Here is a 27,643-nt window from a genome sequence, read left to right as displayed (position 1 = left end):
GTATCTGATGTCTGACTGACATCAACACGGAGAAGAAAACACAGAAATACATAAATACATCCATCCATATGGTAGAAATCCATCTTGTATAAAGTACTTGAGTAAAAGTACAAGTATCTTACCAGAAAATGACTTTGGTAGAAGTCGCCTTTTACTTGAGTAAAGTCTTAAAGTATCGGATGTGTACTTTTATATTTTAGTGAGGAAGAATCTTTCACTTCAACGTACGAAAAGTAAGAAAGTATTCATACAGGAAACCAAGTACTCACCCAACTGGACGTGGAATTACATCTTGGATAAAATAGTAAAAGTACAAGTATCTCACCAGAAAATGACTTTTGGTAGAAGTCGTTTATGAGTTAAAAGTCTTAAAGTATAAAGTACTTCATTGTGTTGTAGAGACTACTTAAAGGTCCAAATATAAAAATAAGTTGAATAAACAATACTTGATAAGTTTGAAGATGCTGACGCAGCAACAAGTGAGGAGTACAAAAGTAGCCTATAGCTGATCATTTTAATACTTCCGTGAAAAGTCAGTATCTGATGTTGTAACTTAGTTTAAGTTCTGAATGTACTTTATTTTGGAAGTGTCAACAACACGTCGAAGTATAAATATACAGTGACAAGACAGAGGAAAAACACTACTTGATTAGAATACCTTTTTTGGTCTTCAAACTTACAAAAGTCAAAGATTCCGACTGACATCAACAAAGAGAGAAAAAAATCACACATGTGGAAATCACTTTTTTTTAAATTTTGTTTTCTTGTAGTAAAAGTATGTTTCACAAACAAAAAAAAGCCAAAGACGTACTAAATACATCATCATGTGAAAATTCTGATAAAGTATTGTACTCGTACTTACAAATATCGACCCGTTGGAAGAAGTAGTTGTTACTTGGGACAAACTAAACGTGTACTAAAGTGTGCCACAAAGAGCCGAGGAAAAGATCGGAAAAATCTCCAACAACAGGCAATCAAATGAAGAATCAGTAACAATGTATCATATATCACAAAAAGGTAGATTTTATTTCCATCATGTACACTCTTCAAATACAAAAACGATTACATGGCGGTCTGAATTTAAGCTCTTAATAAATCATAACTGTAATCATGTGAGTTAAAATACTTGTGCATACTAAATGTAATCTTGATTGTATGCCTTGAATTTATTTTCGTTTTGAAGATTGTAGTCATAGATGCACATTTTTCTGGGGAAATATTCTGAGTGTCACCTGTAGCGTGCATGAACTGTTACTAGGCCAAGTGTCAACATCAGTCTGATTTAATATACTCGTGAAAGAGAGAAAAACTACTTTGATTAGGAACTTTTTGTGTCTTCAAACTTAAAATTCAAAGTCCGACTGACATCAACACGGAGAAAAAAATCACCAGAAAGAGACTTTTTTTTAATTTTTTTTTGTGAGTAAAAGTAATGTTTCCAAAAAACATAAATAGCCTAAAGACGTAAAGTACAGATACGTGAAAATTCTGATAAAGTATTTGTACTTCGTTACATTACAACACTTGTCGACCCCGGGAAGAATAGTTGTTACTATGGTGACAACTAACGTGTATAAATGTGCACAAAGAAGCCGAGAAAAGATGGAAAAATCTCCAAAAAGGCATCAAATGACAGATCAGACACTTGTATTATATGTCACAAAAAGGTAGATTTTATTTCCATCATTTACACTTTCAAAATAACAGAAAACATAAACATGGCGTCTGAGATTTCTGCTCTTTTAAGGTCTATCCATAGATTTTACATCATGTTGACGTTAAAATCTACCTTTTTGTGACATATAACATAAATGTCTAATCTGTCATTTGATGCCTTTTGGAGATTTTTTCCATCTTTTCTCGGCTTCTTGATGCACATTAATGCACATTTTTACCTGGGGGGCCCAAACTTTCGACCCCCCCCGTAGTATGCGTGCACTGAGAATGATTGTTAAATGGATGGAGCTGTAGAGAAGGAAGGAGGAGTCCCACGATGACGTAAGAACTCGTGTTGTTTATGAGCTAATATTTCGCATTGTGTGTGTATTCGTCCGCACACCGCGTCCTTATTGAAACCGGAGTTTCATGTTCTAACAAGATTCATTTTCACGTTATAATGTGAAAAGTTTGACGTTACAACGTTAAAAGCTTCACGTTATGGTGTCTCAATTTTTCATGTTATAAACGTGAAGCTTTTTAATGTTGTAATAACTTGATAAATAGTATGTTGGAATAACAATAACATGAACTTTCCATGCCACTTTAAATCAAATCACAGAAACACAGAAAACCAATTGAGGAACGCTGCAATTCTCAGTGTTGTCCAGCAGAGGGCAGCAGAGACAAGCTCTTTTTACCTTGATGTCTGTTACAGGCGACATGTGTGTAACAGGGGGCTCTTTTGTAAAAATGTCCAGAGAGAGACTACAGAGAGATGTAAGAGGATCTCAGCTCCTATGCATGGTCTACCTTTAATTTCATTATAACTCGGTACATGCATACATTAAAGTGAAACATGCATCTGACGTGACGTGCAACAAATGGACGTTCTTTGTTGTCGGTTTCTATGTTTGTTCGATTACTTTTTAGGCATTTTGAATATCTCATAACTCATCCGGGTGAAGACGTTTGGCGATAAAAACACGGCGTAAGAGAGAAGAACTGTGGATGTGACGTAATCACTGTTCATGTAAAGAAGATAACAAACTGTCCATAACAAATATATGCAGTGAAGACGAGGGGCCGGGGGTGGACACACACACACACACACACACACGCACACACGCACACGCGCACGCGCACGCGCACACGCACACACACACACGCACACGCACACACACACACACACACACACACACACACACACACACACACACACTTAATGACGTCAATGCACACTTACTTTGTGTGCAGTCATCAAAGACCTTTACGTCTCTCTCTCTAAATATATATGTATGTATAGATATATATACATACATATACACAGTATGTACACACTGTATATGTATACACTCTACCAGGTGAGCTGTGAGCTACACAGGCACCCCAAAAAGGACATTTTTAACCCTCCTCTGTTGTCTTTGGGGTCAAATTTGACCCATTTTCAAAAAAATGTCCATCGTAATTTGCCAAAAAATTAACATGGATGGTTCCATTTAATGCTCTTCTCAGGTCAAATGAAGGATCCGTTCACCACTTTAATTACATTTTGGGTGTTTCATTAAATTTTTTAGCATATTACTACTTTTTAAAACTCAAAAATGAGGTTTAGTGTCCGTGAGTTCCAAGTGTAAAACTCGCATTGGGGCAAAAAAGTGACAAAAGTGTCGGGAAAAGGGTTAAAAAAAGTAGAAAAAACGGCAACAAAAAATGAGAAAAAAACAACAACAACAAAAAGGAAGAAATAACATAACGCGCAGAACAATGAGCGGGAAAAAAAACTTTACCAATAAAGCGCAAGATGGTGAAAAAAGTGGACAACACAAAGATTAAAATGAAGATAAATGACGTTTCCTGTGACGCTAAAGAGATAAATGATGAAAACTGATCGTTCTCTGGAGGTTCATCGCTACCACAAACACCTACAATTTCATTTAATCATTTTTTTCAACATTATTATCGCTTTTTCCCGACATTTTTGTAACTTTTTCAATGTTGGCGGGTGCTTTTTTGGATATTTGCATTGTTGAGATTTTCAGCTCTTATTTTGACGGCCCATTTCCCCCCCCCAAAAAAATAACTAAATAACTGAAAACGGGTCAAATTAGACCCAAGAACAATGTGAGGGTTAAATAAAAACACCCCAAAAATATCAATGAAAGTAATCAGTCGTTTTTACCTGAAGAACATATGGAGTCATTCATGTTATTTTTGGGCAATTTTGATTGAAAGAAATCCATATTTCTGATATAAAACACTTTGAAAAGTGGAAATAAATGCAACAAAAATACACAAATCACCACTTTATCAAATAAGAAAAGACGGAAGCAAACTTTATTTATACTTCACAAAAAGGAAACTAACAAACAACATATACACACTAATATACACACATAAATAAATACATAAATACATAAATACATAAATACCACAGAGAAATAACAGATACTCCTCCAAACATTTAGCTTTTCTGGGTCAAAACGTTAAGTTAAAACCTCTTTAAGACATTTTTGGCACTTTTTTCCCAAAGTTCTTTGTCAATTTTTTTGGGACATTTTTGTTGTTTTGAAGCTTTCTCCGAAATTCGTTGTCGCTTTTTTGACGTTTTTCAAACTTTTCCCGAAGTTCTTTCTCACTTTTTACAATGTCTTTGTCGATTATTTCTGCCTTTTTTTGGACATTTTTGTTGTTTTTCCCCTTTATTTCTATCACTTTTTTCAGTGTTTTCTAGTCCTCCAAAATAACTAGTTATAATAAAAAATAATTAGTTATAATAAAAAATAATTAGTTATAATAAAAAATAATTAGTAATAATAAAAAATAATTAGTTATAATAAAAAATAATTAGTTATAATAAATAAATAATTATAAATAAATAATACAAGTAATATAAATAATATAAATAAATAAATAAATAAATAAATAAATAAATAAATAAATAAAATAAAAAATAAATAAAATAAATAAAATAAATAAAAGCAATTAGTTCTGCTTTGAGATCAGGTGACTTTTCAAAAACTACTAACTGAACCACATTTCTTTATTTATTATGATGAATTTTTCTTTATTTTTTTCCTTTATGAGATTCAGACAGATATGAAAGGGAGGAGAGAAAGGGGGACGACACGCAGCAAAGGGCCGCGGGTCGGGGTTCGAACCCCCGGCTGCAGCCAAGGACTCAGCCTACACGGGTACACGGGGCGCACACACTCTACCAGAAGACAGGTCCCCCCCCCCCCAAAAAACTTATTTTTTCAAGAAAGCAAAAAAAGCACTTGTACTATTCCTTTAATGTGACAAGTAATCGCGTTATTCAGCCGTTATTACCCCACCCACGACAACCGCATCGCTGTCATTCCCCCGGGTGGGTCGGCGGTCCCGTGGTCCGGTCCGAGCCGGTTCCAGGTCTGGATCTGAAGCTGCTCCTATACGTGGGGTGGTGTTGGGGGGTGTTGGGGGGGGGGGGGGGGGGGGGGGGTGTCATTCCTGCAGCCCCCCGATCATGGACCCCAGGGTGCCGCCGCTGTAGTGCTCCACGTGGGCCGCCGTACTCAGACCGGGCCGGTCGGTCCGCAGCAGTGGGGGGGGGCGGCGGGTCGGGTCAACACTGAGGAGGGAAGGGAGACGGGGGGGGTGGTGGTCTCACTGAGGCTCTGCCCCGTCACTGATGACTGGCACAGAGGTACGTATGTCAGGGCAACTCATGACATACATATACACACATATATACATATACATATATATATACTGTATATATATATATATATGTATATACACATATACATATATACATGTAGATAACATGTCATACAATTTCAGAAAAGATTAAAAAAAACTTACTCAGTTCTTCACTTAAAATCATTTAGTCAATAATCATCCAATCAGATCTTTTTAACCCTTGTGTTGTCTGTCCTGTGACCAGAAATTTAATTTTTACACCTTATCTCAACGTTTTTGTTGCTTTTTACAAAGATTTTTTTACAAAGTTTTTGGTATTTTCTGATGTTTTTTTTCATTGGTTTCGCAGCTTTTCCCCAACATTTTTCACCCACTTCCTTTATTTCAGATATTAAAAAAAACTTTGAAAACGGGTCAAATATGACAAAGAGAACGTGAAGGTTAAAGATTTTTGAAGGGCTTTTTTCTTTTATTTGATAGTGACAGAGGATGGACAGGAAATGTGGAGACAGATGGGGGGGGGGGGGGGGGGGGGTGGTGACACGCAGCAGAGGGCTGCAGGTCGGATCCCTTTTTTCAGTGTCTTAAATCTTTTTTTTCGTCTTAAAATGCTATGATATTAAATAAAAACACCCAAATTCAATAAACTTAGTGAACTGATCAGTTACTTAACTTGTGAGGATCGTTGTGTGGAACCATCCACGCTATTTTCTTTTACAATTTGGTAGAAGGAAACCCAAATTTCTTTTTTTTAAAGATTTTTTGGGCTTTTCCGCCTTTAATCTTTGACAGGACAATTAGGTGAGAAAGGGGAAGGGGGGGGGGGGGGGGGGGGGAGAGACCTGCAGGTAATGGTCACAGGTCGGATTCAAACCCTGGACCTCTGCGTCGAGGCATAACGATACTCCCATTGTACATATCTGTAAAAATTCTACTTATGGTAATATCCACCTGTATATTATATTCAGTACACATCCAGCTGTAAATCTTGCTCATAATTAGTAGTTATCTATACATTATATTCATAGGACAAATCTATCTGTAAAACTCTGTTTATAATAGTATTCATCTCTTTATTTATCCAGTACATATCCATGTCCTGCACTTATGGAACCAGTGTATATCCTGCACCTGCTGCTATTGACCTTCTGGTTAGACCCAAACTGCATTCGTTGCCTTGTACCTGTGTAATGACAATAAAGTTGAATCTAATCTAATCTAATCTAATCTAATCTAATAAACCTCTCAATACACGTGCGCCCGCTCCACCACTGACCCAACCCGGCCACGGAAACCCAGATTTCTGATAGAAACTCGTTGAAAATGGGTCAAATTTGACCCGAGGACACCAGGAGGGTTAAGGCTCTGCGTAGAGTAGGGCAATGTTTCCCAAACTTAGGGCCGGGACCCAAAATGGGTCGCAGACCCGTTTTACTGGGTCGCCAATTGGCAGAGAACAGACTAAATGCTCAGCATGACATCAGAATGGGGCACTTTCAAAAACCGAACTTGGACTAGATCAGCTGGTTGATATCTTCAACTAGACACATACATCTCATTAAATTCAAGTCAGCTTTATTTAAACAAACGTTGGTGTGGGTACTGATGGACGATGGGGGGGGGGGGGGGGGGATGAGAACATGAGTTGAGAAAGGGGTGAGACACAGAAAGGAGAATAGAGCCCTTTTCTGTTTTTGGTTACTTTTATAATGGAATAAATATACTTCATATACATTTAAATTCATGGTTTTGTTCCGTCTTTTGTCCACAGTTTAGAAATGTAGATGTTACCATGATTCAGGGTGTAATTTTGGGTCCCAGACACCAAATTTCTCTTTTGGGTCTTGAGCTGAAAAAGTTTGGGAACCACTGGCGAAGAGCAACATACGAGCATAAATCAGCCTTTAATGGTATGAACACATGGGAGAAGTTGGACTCACGTTGTCCCCGGAGACATCGGCGCCGACCACCGTCTTCTTCTTTCTGGCCTTGTTGGGGTTCCAGTGGCAGACCAGACTGTCGTTCTGCACGCTGTAGTTCTTATGGCCGATCAACCAGTAGGTGTTCATCTTGCCTTTACCCTGGCACGAGACGCAAGGACACAAGAGAGGGACAGGGACACTCAGCGGGCGTGGCTACCAACCCGTCAGAGAGATAACTAATAAGGAGAAATCCAACTTGAAAGGTCCGTTCACCCCAAATCAACAAAAACACAAAAGCCATCCGGATGGTTTTGGTTTTGTACGCCACGTTTTTAACGATACCCATCCATCCAAGACTAACGCTGCTTTCACACCTGAGCGTTTTGGGGGTAAAGTTGCATTCAAACTGTACTTCCAAACGTTGTAAACAAATGTCACACGGTGGAAACGTCGCTCGTCTATTGGACAGAATATCTGAGTGAAACTCGACGCTTCTGGTCTCAGAAGTAACGGAGCAACACCAGATTTATGAAGTCTTGGGTTTCCTGGTTCTGCCTCGGTGTTTCTGTAGAAGCTGTGACTACACAAATCACAACATGTTAACAGGAACAAGTTGGCGTTATTTGGTGACTTTTTGGGTGCAGTAGCCTAGTTGGTACCTGCAGGATGTGTGCTAAGCTAGGCTAACGGTGGGTACGCCGGACCTAGTTACGACACGCACGGAGAGGAGAAGGGTGTGTAAGGACTTATCTAGCTTTGGGGGACACAGTGAATACGCTAAAGTCCCAATAAGTCGGCTTGTTCCCTTAAAGATATCGTCCCTTAAATCATTTAAAAGTCTTTAAATTGTGTGCAAAGTTGAATAGATGTTCTGTTTTTTGGTCCACGACTTGTTTGGTCCACGACTTGTATTTTAATTATTTATTAAATCATCTTAGCCATTGGACTGATGATCGCATGTCACCACCAGTGCTGCATTGTTGTTGTTGTCGTCATTGCTGCAGGATGTTGGTGTGGTTTTTATTGTCTTTTATTGTCTATGGTTATTTACCCTTTTACTGTTTTACTGTATGTGCTTAATGGTTAAATGCGGCTCCCTTGAGTGTAAAACAAATTCCACTCGGGCAATAAAGGTTTCATCATCATCATCATCATCATTGTAGAGGACTCAGTAACGAACAGAGACCCCCGTTCGGATGAGCTTTCACACCGCCCCCCAAACCAACCGGACTATCTGGTCAAACGCTCCAGGGTTCGGTTAAAACGGACCAAACTGTGTGAAGGCAACCCGAATCTCACAACCTGTTGCAAAAAAAACTAAAACTAAAAAATTAAGAAGAGTAGACAGTACTTTGACTGTGTGAGAAGTCAATGTGGATTTGTGTGAACGGACCCTTTAATTTTGTAACCTTTATGAATAAAAAAACTGTCCTGGGACATGACATAGAATATGAAAACTGTGACTGAATTTAGTGATTTTACATTTTTAGTATTAGTATTATTTTCATCCGGCCGTAGAGAAGGATCCAAAGCTTCCTCGATGTGATAAGAAACCTAAAGGTTTGAGGCCTCAATGCTACGCTGTAAAGGAGTTTGGGGGCTCGGCCGGGATCTTCTTACCTTGACCTCGATCTCTCCGCGGAGCTGCAGCTCGTAGGCGTTGTCTTTGATCAGAGCCAAGTAGGTCTCCGAACTGGTGTGGATCCTTTGAGCTGACACACAAACAACAACACACACTGTGGTTTGGCCAAAGTCAATTCAGCAAGGGTGTAACTCTGGGTTCATGGGGGGGGGGGGGGTTGAGATCTCCACTTTTGAGCATATTTAACACTTTTTCAGCAACAAGTTGTCTTTTCTGCATCAAGTTAGGTTTCAAATGTCTTTATTTATGTAAAGGAAATTATAATAGAGTTTTAATTCAATTCAATTTTATTTATAGTATCAATTCATAACAAGAGTTATCTCAAGACACTTTACAGATAGACCACACTCTATAATTTACAAGGACCCAACAGGTCTAGTAGTTTCCTCCAGAGCAAGCAACAGTGCGACAGTGGCGAGGAAAAACTTCCTTTTAGGCAGAAAACCCGGTCAGACCCAGGCTCTGGTAGGCGGTGTCGACGGGCGGTTGGGGTTAGAATGAAGAGTGGCAATAACAAAAATAGAAAAATTAGTAGTTGTAGCAGTTCTTTGTAGTAGTTCATGGCATAGCAGGACGCTGTGCGGCATTACAAGGCACAGCAGGACGTAGCAGGACGTAGCAGGGCACCGCAGTGTAGCAGTTGAACATGGCATCACATGGCATTTTAAGGTGGGTTGCACTGGCCAAGTTTGATTATTGGGGGGGTGTATACTTATGCCCCTGTATTTTAACATAGGGGGGTGTATACTTATGCCCCTGTATTTAACATAGGGGGGTGTATACTTATTCCCCTGTATTTTAACATAGGGGGGGTGTATACTTATGCCCCTGTATTTTAACATAGGGGGGTGTTTACTTATGCCCTGTTTTTTAACATAGGGGGTGTATACTTATGCCCCTGTATTTTAACATAGGGGGGTGTATACTTATGCCCTGTATTTTAACATAGGGGGGTGTATACTATTCCCCTGTATTTAACATAGGGGGGTGTTATACTTATTTCCCCCCGTATTTTAACATAGGGGGGTGTTACTTATGCCCTGTTTTTAACATAGGGGGTGTATACTTATGCCCCTGTATTTTAACATAGGGGGTGTATACTTATGCCCTGTATTTAACATAGGGGGGTGTATACTTATGCCCCTGTATTTTAAATAGGGGGGGTGTATACTTATGCCCCTGTATTTTAACATAGGGGGTGTATACTTATGCCCCTGTATTTAACATAGGGGGTGTATACTTATGCCCTGTATTTTAACATAGGGGTGTATACTTATGCTCCTGTATTTTAACATAGGGGGGTGTATACTATGCCCCTGTATTTTAACATAGGGGGGTGTATATTATGCCCCTGTATTTTAACATAGGGGGGTGTATACTTATGCCCCTGCCCCGTATTTTAACATAGGGGGGTGTATACTTATGCCCCTGTATTTAACATAGGGGGGTGTATACTTATGCCCCTGTATTTTAACATAGGGGGGTGTATACTTATGCCCCCTGTATTTTAACATAGGGGGGTGTATACTTATGCCCTGTATTTTAACATAGGGGGTGTATACTTATGCCCCCTGTATTTTAACATAGGGGGGTGTATACTTATGCCCCCTGTATTTTAACATAGGGGGGTGTATACTTATGCCCCCTGTATTTTAACATAGGGGGGTATGTCCATCGAGAGCCTGCTGACTACTGCATCACAGTATGGTACGGCAGCTGCACCGTGGCAGACAGGGAGAGGCTGCAGAGGGTTGTAAGGTCAGCACAGAAGATCACCGGCTGCCCTCTCCCTCCCTGACGGACATCTACACTCCCGCTCCCTCAGCAGAGCAGAGAACATCATAAAGGACAGCTCCACCCCGGCTCTGATCTGTTTGACCTGTTGCCCTCAGGAGGCGCTACAGGTGCATCAGAGCACGGACCAACAGACTCAAGAACAGTTTCTTCCCGAAGGCCTAACACCACCCTGAACTCACCCCTGAACTCACATATGCACTGACCCACTCCCCCCCCCCCCCCCCACCCCCTGTATTTTAACCATAGGGGGTTGTATACTTTGCCCCTGTATTTTAACATAGGGGGGTGTATATTATCGCCCCCTGTATTTTAAGGAAGAGCATTTGATTTATTCACGATACATTATTCATTCACAAAGAAATTGTTGTCCTTAAAAGGTTGGATTTTTTGAATTAAAGCATTAAGATCAATTTCCAAAAGATGTTTTTTTTTTCCTCTTTTTAATCACCTTTAGCCCGGGGGGTGTCAACGTATTCTAGCTGCTGTATATTTAAAAAGTGGACAGTGCAAATGAATAAAACACATGTGCACACAGATGACTGTGTTTGTATGTTTGTGTGTTTGTGTGTTTGTGTGTTTGGTGTGTTAGGTGTGTGTAGCAACACGCACGCAGGCTGGTGGACTCCATCCTGGACGCCGTGTTGACGGTGTCTCCAAACAGACAGTATCTCGGCATCTTGTAGCCGACTATTCCCGCCACACACGGACCTGCAGGACAAGGAGAGAAAAAGGCAGGAGGCTTGAACCCTACCACAACTGTTAGAGAGCCTGTTATGTTTAAAATACTAGATGTGTGATGTGAACTCATATATGGTTATGAATATGTTTTCATTTGAGTAATTACTGTCTGACACAATATCTTATACATGGTTACAACCTTGGTAGCACAGAAATTCAGGCCTGAGTTTCTGTGCAGAAGGGTCTGTGTGTACCTCAGTTTGTGTGTATCTTAGTTTATATGTCTATGTGTGTGTGTGTGTGTGTGTGTGTGTGTGTGTTCAGGCATGGACTGCAGACTCTGCATCCAACTGCTTCATGTAGCGCACACACATTAGACCAACGACACTCCCACGGTTGTAAATCTGTCACTTCACTCATGCAATAAAGATTTTGGAAGTTGCTCAGAGGTGACACAGAGGTGACACAGAGGTGACACAGAGGTGACACAGAGGTGACACAGAGGCTTCCCTTGCAGCAAGAATAATTTCACCTGGTCTCCGGTCTTCTGTTGAGTACTGGAAAGAAAGATTTGGCTAACGAACTAAGGGTGATTATTAGAAAATACCCATCAAACAACGCAACAGGGCTGGAGAAAAACACACATTTTTAAGTAAAAAGGAGTCAAACAAAAGTATCTAATTTAAATTAAATAAATAAAGGATTGGGACGGTGCAGCAAGGCAGGCCGCTGTTAATGTGAGACCAGCACCAACCGGACCTGGTGCGTCCTACAGGGAGCGTCTCTCACCGGTGTGGATGCCGGCTCGGAGCTCCAGCCTGTGGTCGGGCATGTGAGGGACGGACACCTGTCTGACGGCTGCTACCAGGTCCAGCGCCATCTTGGCGATCTCGTCGGCGTGCCGGTCGCCGTTCCTCTCCGGCAGACCGCTCACCACCATGTACGCATCCCCGATGGTCTCCACCTGGTGGGAGGGAAATGTTACGCAAAGTCAGGAGCGGAAGTGGTTCACGTTGGGAGGGGAGCTGCATGGGGGGGGGATGGATATATTCCTCTTATGCATGAACGGAAGGAGGTGCCGAATCAGAGAGCATTTTTATTTATTTATATACTTATTTCCAAATCTTAGGAAATAGGTGCTGACTTTTAGGGCGCGTCACACATGGTCTGTTTTCGTTTGTAATGAAACCAAGATTTATTTAACAAGGACTGTTCATGTGCCTCTCTGGTGTCTGTGGGTTTGTTCTTCTCTCCCTCTCTCTCTCACCTCTCTCTCTCTCTCTCTCTGTCTCTCCCATCTCCTCTCACTCTCTTCTCTCTCATCTCTCTCTACTCTCCTCTCACCCACCCCTCTCTCATCTCTCTCCCTCTCTCTCCCCCCCTCTCTTCTTTCCCTCCCTTCGCCCTCTCCACCTCCTCTCTCTCTCCTCCCCTCCCCCTCCTCTCTGTCTCCACTCTTATGTCCCCTTCCTCAATCCTACTCCTTTAACTTCTCCTTCCCCTCTCTCTCTCTCTCTTCTCCTCTCTCTCTCCTCTCTCTGCCTCTCTCCCTCTCTCTCCACTCTCCTCTCTCCCCTCTCTCTCTCTCTCTCCCCCCTCTCTCTCTCCTCTTCCCCGTCCCTCCTCCCTCTGCTGTGCACACCGAGGTTATGACTAATTCAATTCATTGAAATTTTATTATGTATCACATCTGAAGTGATATCCATCTGATTATCAATTTATTTTTTTTTTTTTTTTAATCTTCTCCAAAGGAGTCATGAGAAGGAACGGTTTGGAAACGAAGGTTCGTGGAATGCCAGGGCCTGTGCGTGGAGAAGGTCCAATCCAGATGGAAGGGGGGGGGGGAATCCTACGGACGGAGCCGAAAAACCACTTCAGAGCGAAATAACCTTAGGTGTTATCGTGACGGCGCACAAGGCGTGGTGTACCTCTGAGGATGGGGAATCTGAGTGGAGGATGAGGTCGGAAAGTGGTTCCAAAGGAGGTCCTAAAGACTATAAAGGATGTGTTGATTCTACATTCATTAAGAATCTTTGAGCAAAGCATCTGATTGCGTGTCAACCATTCTTCTTCCTTTAATGGAAGTCTGTTCACTGTGTGACTAAAGCTGCATTCAATCTGAAGTCACGGGATTTGTCATGTATGACGTCTTCTCCGTCATTTCTCCACAACTCAAACAGTACATGTGCATATGTTAAAGGTCTCAAAGTCCGCCCCACCCGGGCCCCTGAGGCCCCGTCCCTGAGGCCCCTGAGACCCCGCCCCTGAGGCTCCGCCCCTGAGGCCCCTGAGACCCCGCCACCTGAGGCCCTGAGACCCCGTCCCTGAGGCCCTGAGACCCGCCCTGAGGCCCCTGAGACCCCGCCCTGAGGCCCCTGAGACCCCGCCCCTGAGGCCCCGCCCTGATGCCCCTGAGACCCCAGCCCTGAGGCCCCTGAGACCCCGCCCCTGAGGCCCCTGGCCCTGAGGCCCCGCCCTGAGGCCCCTGAGACCCCGCCCCTGAGGCCCGCCCCTGAGACCCTGAGGACCCCGCCCTGAGGCCCCTGAGACCCCCGCCCCTGAGGCCCCTGAGGCCACGCCCCTGAAGCCCTATCAGCGCTGTAGTGGACCAGAACCGAGTCATCTTTCAAGTAAATGGACAATATGAACCCAAAAAGAACGCTGTCCCTTTTCTCTTGGTCCACAAGCAGTGTTGGGAGTACAGTGGTGTGTACTAGTAATATAACGCATTACTAATTCAATTTCGGCAATACTATACTCGTTACAATCTCAGTAACGCGAGTTACAACGCATTTTAACGCAACATTTAGTGTTTTATTTTTATTTTTTAACCCTTGTGTTGTCTTCCCGTCAACTTTTGTCTTTTTTCTACACTTTTCTCAACGATTTTGTCAATTTTATTCCAATTTATTTGTCACTTTTTTACTCGTTTTTTAGTCATTTTTTTAGTCAACAGTTTCTCAGTCGCTTTTTCCAATGTTTTAGATGGGTTTTTTGTCACTTTTTCCAATTTTTTTGGTAGCTTTTTCAGCGTTAAAAAAAAAGAAAGAATGTTTTTGTTGACTTTTCCCCTGCTTTTTTTTGTTTTTTTCAACATTTGTCAATTTTTTCAACGTTCTTTTCTGATACAGAAAGTTTTTGTAAACCGGTCAAATTCATCAACACCGCGAAACATTTCTTCACAGGAATAAGAAAGCCGTGAGTGTAACTGTAAGGTTCCTACTTTTTAATCGAGTATTTGAATTATCTCCTGCTTGCCTATTGTACGTTTTACTTAACTTTTTTTTTAATAGCTTTAGCTACACTTCTTTGCATACTCATATTATTATACAAAATCTTATGAATAATCTACGATGTGAATAAAGAGGAGACGTTGTTGATCTGGTGGTAAAGTTCACAACCTCGCTGCCGAGTCAAACTTGTTACGTGTTATTTTGGTGAGAGAAACTTAAAAACTGTGTAACGCATTACAATTCAGACACAGGAATATAGTACTATAACTAATTACTCTCAAATGGAGTAACTAGTAATCTATAATGTACTACATTGTGGAAGTAACTTGCCCAACACTGTCCACGTGTTTGGTGTATTTTGAAGAGGACTGGACGAGAAAACGCCTTTTTAAAAAGTGTAATTTTGGGGGGGAAAAGGCAGAGTGGTGTGTGTGTGTGTGTGTGTGTGTGTGTGTGTGTGTGACGTTTCGTGTTTACCTTGTAGACGTTGTAGGAGTCGATGCGCGTGTCGAAGCACATGTAGAGGTTGTTGAGCATCTCCACCACTTGCAGAGGAGCGCAGGACGCAGAGATGGAGGTGAAGCCCACAATGTCCGAGAAAAATATGGTAACCTGGAACAAAATGCAGGGACGGGGTCGGTTGGACTGGACAGAACTGGACAAAAAAAAAAATATATATATATATACAGTTAAAAAACTAACGCAGTCCAACACTACAATCCTATCCTTGTTAGGATAATTATTCATCAAAAAACCCTCTGAACCCTTGTGTTGTCTTCCCGTCAAAATTGAAAATCAGCACTTTTGTTGATGCTTTATATCTATTTTTTTTTACCTTTTTCTTATGTTTTTATCCCTTTTTCTTCAACACTTTTAAAGCTTTTTCCACTTTTTCAACCCTGCGTAACACTAACTTATTAACTTTAGTTTTCCAGGTATTTTTTTGAATTTATGGTCAATAAACCTCATTTGTAGGAAATTATACCTAATGTTTGAGTAAGAAAAGCAGAAATTAGGAATTATTGAGACTAAAATTAAAGGAATGGATGTTGATGATAATCACAGACTGGAATATGTCAACTTTTACTCAATACTATTTCAACAACACTTCCAAATTTGTTTTACAATGCTATAAAATATAATAAGACCCAAAATTAATGAAAGTAGAGATTTGTACTTGGCAAAGAGCGTTGGAATCAATCATGTTATTTTGGGGAATTAAAAAGGACATTGATATAGGACAACATGAGGACAACATGTGGACAACATGAGGACAACATGAGGACAACATGAGGACAACATGAGGACAACATGAAGACAACATGAAGACAACATGAGGGCAACATGAAGACAACATGAGGGCAACATGAGGGCAACATGAGGACAACATGAGGGTAACATGGGGACAACATGAAGACAACATGAGGGCAACATGAAGACAACATGAGGGCAACATGAAGACAACATGAGGACAACATGAGGGCAACATGAAGACAACATAAGGACAGCATGAGGACAACATGAGGGCAACATGAAGACAACATGAAGACAACATGAGGGCAACATGAGGACAACATGAGGACAACATGAGGACAACATGAGGACAACATGAAGGCAACATGAGGACAACATGAGGGCAACATGAAGACAACATGAAGACAACATGAGGACAACATGAGGGCAACATGAAGACAACATGAAGACAACATGAGGACAACATGAGGGCAACATGAAGACAACATGAGGGCAACATGAAGACAACATGAGGGCAACATGAGGGCAACATGAAGACAACATGAGGACAACATGAAGACAACATGAAGACAACATAAGGACAGCATGAGGACAACATGAGGGCAACATGAATACAACATAAGGACAGCATGAGGACAACATGAAGACAACATAAGGACAGCATAAGGACAGCATGAGGACAACATGAAGACAACATAAGGACAGCATGAGGACAACATGAGGGCAACATGAATACAACATAAGGACAGCATGAGGACAACATGAGGGCAACATGAAGACAACATAAGGACAGCATGAGGACAACATGAGGGCAACATGAAGACAACATGAAGACAACATGAGGGCAACATGAGGACAACATGAAGACAACATGAAGACAACATGAAGGCAACATGAAGACAACATGAAGACAACATGAGGACAACATGAGGACAACATGAGGACAACATAAGGACAACATGAAGACAACATGAGGACAACATGAGGACAACATGAGGGCAACATGAGGACAACATGAGGACAACATGAGGACAACATGAGGACAACATAAGGGTTAAATATGAGTAATACACTCACTTTATCTTTCATTATGTATCATCTTTGTTCAGTTATTATTTCAAATACCTTCTAGTTGTGTTCTTCTGGATCGTTACACGTTCCCATATGTGAATGTTTGTGTGTTTCAGTGGACTGTAGAGGCTCAATTGCCCCATTGGGGGTAAATAAAGCAATCTGTATGTGAATCTGTCTCATTTCCCCTCTGATTTCAGGGAGATCTTCACCAGGCAGCCTCCATCTGGGACCAGCAAGTCACGTTTTACTTGTCTGGTTAGTTACAAAAACGAAAAAGAATCAGTGGGTGCTACGTTTTCTCTTTAAAAACCCTAGAGCTCCAGATCAGTTTGAGACCGAGGATCCTATTCAGGACTACCCCCCCCCGTGTGTGTGCAGAGTGCTTTTGGTACAGCTGCTCAGACCTCTTCAATAAGCCAGACGCAATTTTCACAGAATTACTCGTTTTATCTGGCGATGAATATGGAACAGGGCAATTATAGGTAATTACGCCAACAATAGCCACAAAGGCAGGAAACGCACACATTCATGCATCATGTGTGCAGATCTCGCAGCAGCGCCCCACAACCCTCGCTGCGTTACAGGCTCTACATTTACCCAGTTTAATGTTGGTAGGGAACGGGGGGGTCGAGGGAAACGTTCGTCTCATCTGTCTCCAACACTGTCCTCTATTTCTTCCATTTGTCTTTAACCCTCGTGTTGTCGTCCCGTCCACATTGAAAGTCAAAATGTTTGTTGACGCTTTTTAATTGATGTTTTCAACTTTTTATCACGTTTTTGTCAACACTTTTTCTAATGTTTGTCACTTTTTTGTTAACTAACACTAACTCATTAACTTTAGTGTTGCAGTTATTTTTGGAATTTATGGTCAATAAACCTCATTTACTGGAAATTATACCTAATGTTTAAGTTAGAAAAGCAGAAATTAGGAATTATTGAGACTAAAATTAAAGGAATGGATGTTGATGATAATCACAGACTGGAATATGTCAACTTTTACTCAATACTATTTCAACAACACTTCCACTTGTTTTACAATGCTATAAAATAGAATAAGACCCAAAATTAATGAAAGTAGAGATTTGTACTTGGCAAAGAGCGTTGGAATCAATCATGTTATTTTGGGGAATTAAAAAGAACATTGAGATAGGACAACATGAGGACAACATGAGGGCAACATGAGGACAACATGAAGACAACATGAAGACAACATGAAGACAACATGAAGACAACATGAGGACAACATGGGGACAACATGAGGACAACATGAAGACAACATGGGGACAACATGAGGACAACATGAGGACAACATGGGGACAACATGAGGGCAACATGGGGACAACATGAAGACAACATGTGGACAACATGAGGACAACATGAGGACAACATGGGGACAACATGAGGGTAACATGGGGACAACATGGGGACAACATGAAGACAACATGGGGACAACATGAGGACAACATGGGGACAACATGAGGGTAACATGGGGACAACATGAGGGTAACATGGGGACAACATGAAGACAAGACAACATGAGGACAACATGAGGGCAGCATGAGGACAACAAGGGGACAACATGAGGGCAACATGAGGACAAAATGAGGACAACAAGGGGACAACATGAGGACAACAAGGAGACAACATGAGGACAACATGAGGGCAACATGCTGACAACATGAGGACAACATGAGGGCAACATGAGGACAACATGAGGGCAACATGAGGACAACATGCTGACAACATGAGGACAACATGAAGACAACATGCTGACAACATGAGGACAACATGCTGACAACATGAGGACAACATGAAGACAACATGAGGACAACATGAAGACAACATGCTGACAACATGAAGACAACATGAAGACAACATGCTGACAACATGAGGACAACATGAGGACAACAGGCTGACAACATGAGGACAACATGAAGACAACATGCTGACAACATGAGGACAACATGCTGACAACATGAGGACAACATGAAGACAACATGAGGACAACATGAAGACAACATGCTGACAACATGAAGACAACATGAAGACAACATGATGACAGCATGAGGACAACATGAGGACAACATGAGGACAACATGAGGACAACATGCTGACAGTATGAGGACAACATGAGGACAACATGAGGACAACATGCTGACAGCATGAGGACAACATGAGGACAACATGCTGACAACATGAGGACAACATGAGGACAACATGAGGACAACCTGAGGGTTAACTAAGGTTTACATATGTACTGCAGTTGTTTTTAGTGTTGCCTTAGTTGCAGGATGAGTTACATGGGCATTAAAAATAAATATGTGTATATTATCAGCAGCTGATAATCCCTTTAACCTTCATGTTGTCCTCGGGTCCTCATCAATCATTTGTAAAGACAAATAAATGATTCTGATAAATGAATATTTAAAAAATGAAATAAAAACGGACGGTCAACCATGGTGAGTATTGGCATTGCATGGTTTGGCCACCAGAGGGAGCTCTACCTACAGCGTCCCCGTTAAAGTTACATATCTTAAGTTTGTATTTTTATACGTTTTTATTTATCAGAACTTTAATATATTTTGATGTTCCTTTGTTTTGTTGTGACAATAAAACAAATTATCATATTATTTTACTATTTTAGTGAGAACTCATAAATAACTACAAATAACTAATGTTTTGGGGATTTTTTAATTTAAAATATACATTGGCCGATATATCGGAATATCGGATTTTTAAATAACCAAAAATCCTCTCTAGTTCCTCTCTAACCGGGACGTTTTTGGGACAGATTAGTGGGACGAAGAACGATCGCTGTGGACGAAGAACACAAGAACAATCCTATCCCAGAATGCATCTGTGGTGCAGCCAGCCCGGTGGAGATAGCGCTGGCTATGCGGGACTATCCTGAGCCATGCTGACCCAGAATGAGAGAAGCAAAAACGAATGAGTGAACACCGACCTTTTCATAGCTCTCCGCCTCGACGTGTTTTTGCTGGCGGAGTTGCTTGGCGACCGACTTCGGCAACATCTGGTGCAGCAGATCCTCCGCCAGCTGCCTCTGGCGCTTCAGGTCCTCGGTCTTCTCCTTCAAGCTCTGGGCGTAGTTCTGGATCCACTCCGTCATCTGCTTGAACGAGAACATCACCACCGGGTAGATGAGGCAGGCGATGGCCAGCAGGCAGACCTTCATGCTGAGGCCCGAGGACACGGATCGGGACTCCAGTCTGAGGGCGGACACCGCGCGATCAAACAAGCACCGCCGCGTGTCGGTCAGAACCCGGATTCCAGCGTGAGACCCGGACAGAAGCTCCGAACCAGCTCCGGAGATCTGCCACAGACTCGCGTCCAAAATGTGAGGATGTTTCACACGCTGGCTGGAGTTCAACTTCAAGTCTACGTTCTCCAACCAGCAGTCGTTCAGTCGATCGCTCAGAACCCGGGCCAAGCCCAGGAAGCTGAGCCCGCGAGTCCACTTGTGCTGGAAGTCCGTGTGAGTCGCCACGTCGGGGAAGTCCATCAACTGGCGGTTGAGCTCGATGAATTTGATCAGAAGTCTCGCGGACAGGACGTCTCTCCAGTTGTAATTCTGCTTGACTTGGACTACAGTGTCTTCTGCTGTACCCCAGATGTCGAGAAGTCTTCCGATGGCCAGGGAGTGAGCCGAAGTCCCGTTGATGCTCGTGTTGTTTGGATCCAACGAAGCGTTTAGAAGTCCCTGAACGCTCCACAGCATCTCCTGGCAGAATCCAGCGGACTCAACACCGCAGGGGACCCCGTGGCCATCGCTGTGACCCCCCGTTTCACCACAGAGACGATCGAACGCAGGAAACGCAACCCCGGAAAAACTCGCCTCCGGTGTCTCGTTGGCCGCGTCTTTGGCGAAGACGCGTCTCATGGTTTGAAGCTTCCCGACGAGCTGCAGGATCGCCGCGGTCCGGCACGAAGTCAGCTCGTCGTAGGCGCCCTCGACGGTGTGCAGCAGGTCGAAGTTGGAGCGGAGGTCGAAGGAGACGGAGCCCAGCAGGGCGAGGAACGAGAGGACGCAGGCGGTCAAGATCCGACGGACGGTGCGACTACTGGAAAACAAGGAACACCTGGAAGCACAGGAACACGACTCGTGAGTTACTGAGGGAGGGACACAGAAAACCCAAAAGACTCAATCTGTCAATAGAACGTCATTTGGACACCGGATTGAATGTCTTAGTTATTAATCAAGCAAAAGTGCATAAATAGGACTGGGTTAAAATAATCGATTCTCCAATTAAAATCAATTTTTTGTTTGAGTGATCTGATGTCAATTTATAAAATCCGGAAATAAGTCTTTTAAAAATGCCATTTCACAATGGATGTTTTTAAGTGAAAAGTACTTTAAATCAACTTTTTGGGGGTCAGTTCTAAATGTCGACCCTCCTGTGGTCCTCGAGTCAAATTTGACCCGCCGTCAACAAGTTTCTATTTCAGAACTTTAGGTTTCTTGCGACCAAATTGTCATCCATACATACACATATTTGTATATGTATGTATGTGTGTATGTGTCAGGGGCGCCGGATAGGGGGGAAAGGTTAGGACAATTCCAAGGGCCCATGACTGACAGGGGCCCCGATAAACAGGTAAAAACTGATAGAAAATTATTAAACTAACCTAATTTGATTTTTTGTCATTGGGCCCAAAATTCCTGGTATGTATGTATGTATGTGTGTGTGTGTATATGTGTATGTATATGTGTGTGTATGTGTGATTGTATGTATATATGTATGTATGTGTGTGTATATGTGTGTGTATATGTATGTATGTATGTATGTGTGTATGTGTGTGTATATGTATGTATGTATGTATGTGTGTGATTGTATGTATGTATGTGTGTATGTATGTATGTATGTATGTATGTGTGTATGTGTGTGTATGTGTGATTGTATGTATGTATGTGTGTATGTATGTATGCATGTATGTGTGTATGTATGTGTATATGTGTGTGTATATGCATGTATGTGTGTATGTATGTGTATATGTGTGATTGTATGTATGTATGTGTGAATGTAGGTTTATGTGTGTATGTATGTGATTGTATGTGTGAATGTATGTATGTGTGTGCATATATGTATATGTGTGTGTATGTATGTGTGATTGTGTGTATGTGTGTTTATGTGTGTGTATGTATGTACGTATGTATGTATGTGTGTGTGTGGTGTGTGTGTGATGTATGTATGTATGTATGTATGTATGTATGTGTATATGTGTGATTGTATGTATGTATGTATGTGTGAATGTAGGTTTATGTGTGTATGTATGTGCGTATGTGTGATTGTATGTATGTGTGTATGTATGTGTGATTGTGTGTATGGATGTATGTATATGTAGGTATACGTGTGTGTGTGTATGTATGTGTGTATGGATGTATGTATATGTAGGTATATGTGTGTGTGTGTATGTATGTGTGTATGTATATGTGTGTGTATGTATGTGTGTATGTGTTATTGGTTTCTGTATTTAATGTTTGTTTATTTTATTTTATATTGTTGTTTTTGTATGCACCATCAACCAATGCAAATCCTCAGTAAGACCTCCAGGTACCTGGCAGTAAATCTACTCCTGATTCGGGTCCTAACCCGGTCCTGGTTCATCATTAAGACAAACCAAAGCTGGACCAGCAGCTGCAGCTACAGCCTGCGCTTCTTCCAGCGAGTCCCCAACTTTCCGGGGGAGTTGTGTGTGTGTGTGTGTGTGTGTGTTGTGTGTGTGTGTGGTGTGTGTGTGTGTGTGTGTGTGTGTGTGGTCTCACCTGCACAGCTGACACTCGCTGTCCGCATCGTGCTGCGCGCGCGGAGCGACCCTCCTCTTGAACCTCCTCTTCAGGGACGCCGAGGACAGAGTCCCAGTTGCGAGACAGTCTTTTCTCATCAAGTCCTGCGATGACATGAGCCCCGCGCTGCAGCTGGTTCAGTCTCTCAGCCAGGACAGGGACATGGCACGGGGACCCCGCGCTGGACTCACGCACAAGTGCTGGGAGCCAAGCAAAGTACCAAGTCTGCGTCAGCGTGCACTCAGCTTCCGGTTGTATACTTCAAAATAAAGGTTTTAATGTTTTGTCCTCATGTTGTCTTCATGTTGTCTTCAAGTTGTCCTCATGTTGTCTTCATGTTGTCCTCATGTTGTCTTCATGTTGTCCTCATGTTGTCCTCATGTTGTATTCATGTTGTCCTCATGTTGTCTTCATGTTGTCCTCATGTTGTCTTCATGTTGTCTTCATGTTGTCCTCATGTTGTCCCCATGTTGTCCTCATGTTGTCCTCATGTTGTCCTCATGTTGTCCCATGTTGTCTTCATCTTGTCCTCATGTTGTATTCATGTTGTCCTCATGTTGTCCCATGTTGTCCTATGTTGTATTCATGTTGTCCTCATGTTGTCCTCATGTTGTTCATGTGTCCTCATGTTGTCTTCATGTTGTCCTCATGTTGTCTTCATGTTGTCCTCATGTTGTCCTCATGTTGTATTCATGTTGCCCTCATGTTGTCTTCATGTTGTCCCCATGTTGTCTTCATCTTGTCCTCATGTTGTATTCATGTTGTCCTCATGTTGTCCTCATGTTGTCCCCATGTTGTCCTCATGTTGTCCTCATGTTGCCCCATGTTGTCCCCATGTTGTCCCCATGTTGTCCTCATGTTGTCCTATATCAATGTTCTTTTTAATTCCCCAAAATAACATGATTGATTCCAACGCTCTTTGCCAAGTAACAAATCTCTACTTTCATAATTTTGGGTCTTATTCTATTTTATAGCATTGTAAAACAAATTGAAGTGTGTTGAAATAGTATTGAGTAAAAGTTGACATATTCCAGTCTGTGATTATCATCAACATCACATTCCTTAATTTTAGTCTCAATAATTCTAATTTTTGCTTTTCAACTCAAACATTAGGTTAATTTCCTATAAATGAGGTTTATTGACCATAAATTCCAAATATAACTGTAAAAACTAAAGTTATAAGTTAGTGTTACGTAGTGTTGGAAACGTCAAAACAAAGTGACAAACATTGAAAAAAAGGACAAAAACGTAAGAAAAGTTAACACATTGATAAAAAGCTTCAACAAAATTGTTGTAGCGTGGTCGTTGCTACGCCAGGTGCAAGGTCTGTACGTGAAGGGATATATGTACTGTATATATAAGTGTATATATCAGTGTATACAGGTATTATCAGTGTATATATCAGTGTGTATATATCAGTAGGTAATATCAGTGTATATATAAGTATCACAGTGTATATATCAGTGATATATAAGTTATATATCGTGTATATATCAGTGTATATATCAGTGTATATATAAGTGTATATATCAGTGTATATAGTGTATAATCATTAAGTGTATATATAAGTATATATATCAGTGTATATATCAGTGTATATTTTTCAGTATATATAAGTGTATATATAAGGTATATATCAGGTATATAAGTGTATATAAGTGTATATTAAGTGTTATATAAGTGTATATATCAGTGATATATAAGTGTAATATCAGGTGTATATATCAGTGTATATATCGTTATATTAGTGTATATATAAGTGTAATATACGTGTATATATAGTGTATAATCAGTGTATATTTTAGTGTATATTAAATGTAAATATAAGTGTTATTAAGTGTATAATAAGTTTTATATAAGTTTTTATAAGTGTATATATCAGTGTATATATAAGTGTATATATCAGTGTAATATCGTGTATATATCAAGTGTATATATAATTTTATATCAGTGTATATATCAGTGTATATCTCAGTGTATATATCAGTGTATATATCGTGTATATATAAGTGTATATATCAGTGTATATAAAAGTGTATATATCATTGTATATTAATGTATATACCCAGTGTATTATAGTGTATATCTAGTGTATATTAAGTGTATTATCATTGTATATATCAGTGTATATATCAGTGTTATATCAGTGTATATATCAGTGTATATATAAGTGTATAATAGTGTATATATACAGTTTTAATATAAGTGTATATATAAGTGTATAATACAGTGTATATATCAGTGTATATATAAGTGTATATACAGTGTATATACAGTGTATATATAAGTGTATTATCAGTGTATATATAAGTTATATATCAGTGTATATATAAGTGAAATATACTCAGTGTATATTCAGTGTATATATCAGTGTATATATCAGTGTATATATAAGTGTATATATAAGTGTATATATAATGTATATATCAGTGTATATATACAGTGTATATAAGTGTATATATCAGTGTATATATCAGTGTATATAAGTGTATATATCAGTGTTATAAGTGTATATACAGTGTATAGATCAGTGTATATATAGTGTATATAAGTGTATATATAAGTGTATATATCAGGTATATAGTCAGTGTATATATAAGTGTATATATAATTGGGTATATATCAGTGTATATATAAGTGTATATATAAGTGTAATAAGTGTATATCGGTATTATCAGTGTATATATAGTGTATATATCAGTGTATAAAGTGTATATATCCGTGTATATATAAGTGTATATATCAGTGTATATATAAGTGTTTAGTACCAGTACAGTATGTTCAGTTATTTGCAATTTAAGTATACAATTCTGGCCTAGCCAGCTTCTCATAATTAAAGCCTAATAGGCCTATATAAATATATGTATTTGTTTTTAAGTTGTTGTTTTCTTGTAGCTTGTATTTTATTGTATTCCAATACATTTTTGCTTGTTCATGTTGCTGTTAGTGGGTCTTATATTTTAACACCGTTTCTAATGTGAAGCACTCGGTGACTTTGTCTTAAAAGACTAATGTTGTCCTGCCGACACCCGTCTTACTTATTACATTAAAGTTGATCAGACCTCGTGGATTCATCACCAATAAATTCTGGGATAAGAACAAATGCTCTGGGTTGTTGACAGTTTAACCCTTGTGTTGTCTTCCCGTCGAACGTGCAACTTTTAGTTTTTCCGGGTCAAAAATTCAAACCTTTTTTCCAGCGTTTTAGGTCGTTTTTGTCCAAACCTTTGTTGGTTTTCCCCCCTGATGTTTCTGTCAATTTCTTTCTGAGCCTTTTGACATTCTTGTCCACCACATGTTTAAAGCTTTTCTGGACATTTTAGTCACTGTTTAGTCATTAAAAAAAAAAAGGTTGTTTTTGAATGCTATAAAATTCAACAAAACATCACAATTTGAAGAAAGCAGCGTGGCTGATCATTTATCTACTTGTGGAGAGCGTCGTGTGGAACAACACGCGTTATTTTTCTTAAAATCTGGTTGAAAGACACTTTTCTGATGCTGATTTTTGTTTTTTGTTTTTTTCCAAAATTGGTCAAGTTTGCAAATCAATGCACCTCTGACAGCATGCACTGTCAACAATAAGTCATTAACTTAAAGTAGGCAAATTACATCACAACAAGTGTACAAAATAAGACTAATTAGCAGTAAGATCACTTCCTAAAAACACTCAACTAACATAACAAATGTTGCAAATGCTTCTGACCCTGTGGGTGGTGTGTGAGATTGTGACTGGACTGTTATCCACTCATAACTACTACGGCGTTGTTAAGCTAGCCAACGAATAATACCACAACTTCCGTAATAGGCCTTCAAAATAAATGTATGAAACGGCCCGAAATAAAGACGACCCTTAATGTTACATTTGGTGTACTGGCTTTGTTTTATGTGGCTGTTAACAGCATGGCAACTGTCAGGGGAATAGACAGTGTTACTGCCCTAGACCGTTAATTTTAAATAATATCAATATCAATAATATGCGGTCCATGGTTACTGCCCGATGTGAGTTGAGTGCAGATTTGAGTCGCGCATGCTCAGATTTAAACGGTTTACGACACAACTGTCATACTCAAATTTGTGAAATCCATGAAATAATAAATCTTTGTCATTAGAAACAATAACATTAGATGGAAATCATTTCAAAAATGTTGTAGCTATCTATGATAGCTTGGTTGCTAACGTTAGCTCAAAACGCCATTCAACTGACAGCCTTTGTTGTGTTTGATGCTAGCCTGTAGCTAAGCTAGCAGTCATTTCAAAAGCGTTTTTAGCCATTTTATGATTCTTTAATTGCTAACGTTAGCTCTAAACGCCATTCAACTGACAGCCTTTGTTGTGTCTGATGCTAACTTGTAGCCAGTAGTCAACCAACTTGGTTAAGTAGGTCCATTTTTACTGTGTTGACGTTACAGAAGTCTCTCGTTAGCATCTTGTATGCTACTTGTCGTGAAGTGACGCATGCGCAACTCAAATCTACACTCGCCTAACACCACGGTAACTGTAGCCAACAGTGAGTGAAGAAAAGTGAGATATTTTTTTTTCAAAAAAGGCAAAAACATCGGGAAAAGCACCAAAATTGCCATAAAGCGTCAAACTGAAAAAAACCCCTGAGAAAACCATAAAAGAAAATGCTTAAAAAACGTCAAAAACATGTCAAATATTTAAAAAAAAAAAAACGTGAAAATTAAAAAAAAAAAAAAAAAAAGTGACAAAAACGTTGGAAAGAATCAACGAATGTGTGAAAGAGAGAAAAAACAAAACAGCTTGAAATCCAATTGGTTAAGGACGGCTCTGTAGCAAACTCATTCCGCGAGAAAGAAACATCCATTGATAAATATCCATCCAGACGTAAAGTGCTTTACTTTGAAATGTGTTACCGGAAGTCCTTCATGTGAACCCGTCGGGC

The 27,643-nt window shown here is 40.4% G+C and overlaps 1 protein-coding gene across 1 annotated transcript; it reads right to left on the bottom strand.

Annotated features, from left to right (window-relative positions):
• Positions 1 to 5,180: 5,180 nt before the first annotated feature.
• Positions 5,181 to 22,856, bottom strand: LOC116693018 (uncharacterized). Its single transcript, XM_032521689.1, has 8 exons — positions 22,720 to 22,856; positions 19,900 to 21,034; positions 15,087 to 15,221; positions 12,166 to 12,340; positions 11,308 to 11,406; positions 8,880 to 8,971; positions 7,278 to 7,418; positions 5,181 to 5,330 (listed from the first exon to the last, which is right to left on the bottom strand). Exons 1-8 carry the CDS (start codon positions 22,854 to 22,856, stop codon positions 5,211 to 5,213), a joined length of 2,034 nt encoding a protein of 677 aa, XP_032377580.1. The 3' UTR covers positions 5,181 to 5,210.
• Positions 22,857 to 27,643: the final 4,787 nt, after the last annotated feature.

This window comes from Etheostoma spectabile, chromosome 7 (assembly GCF_008692095.1).
Source record: "Etheostoma spectabile isolate EspeVRDwgs_2016 chromosome 7, UIUC_Espe_1.0, whole genome shotgun sequence".
Classification (NCBI taxonomy): domain Eukaryota; kingdom Metazoa; phylum Chordata; class Actinopteri; order Perciformes; family Percidae; genus Etheostoma; species Etheostoma spectabile.
This window is presented reverse-complemented; position numbering and strand designations above follow the sequence as displayed.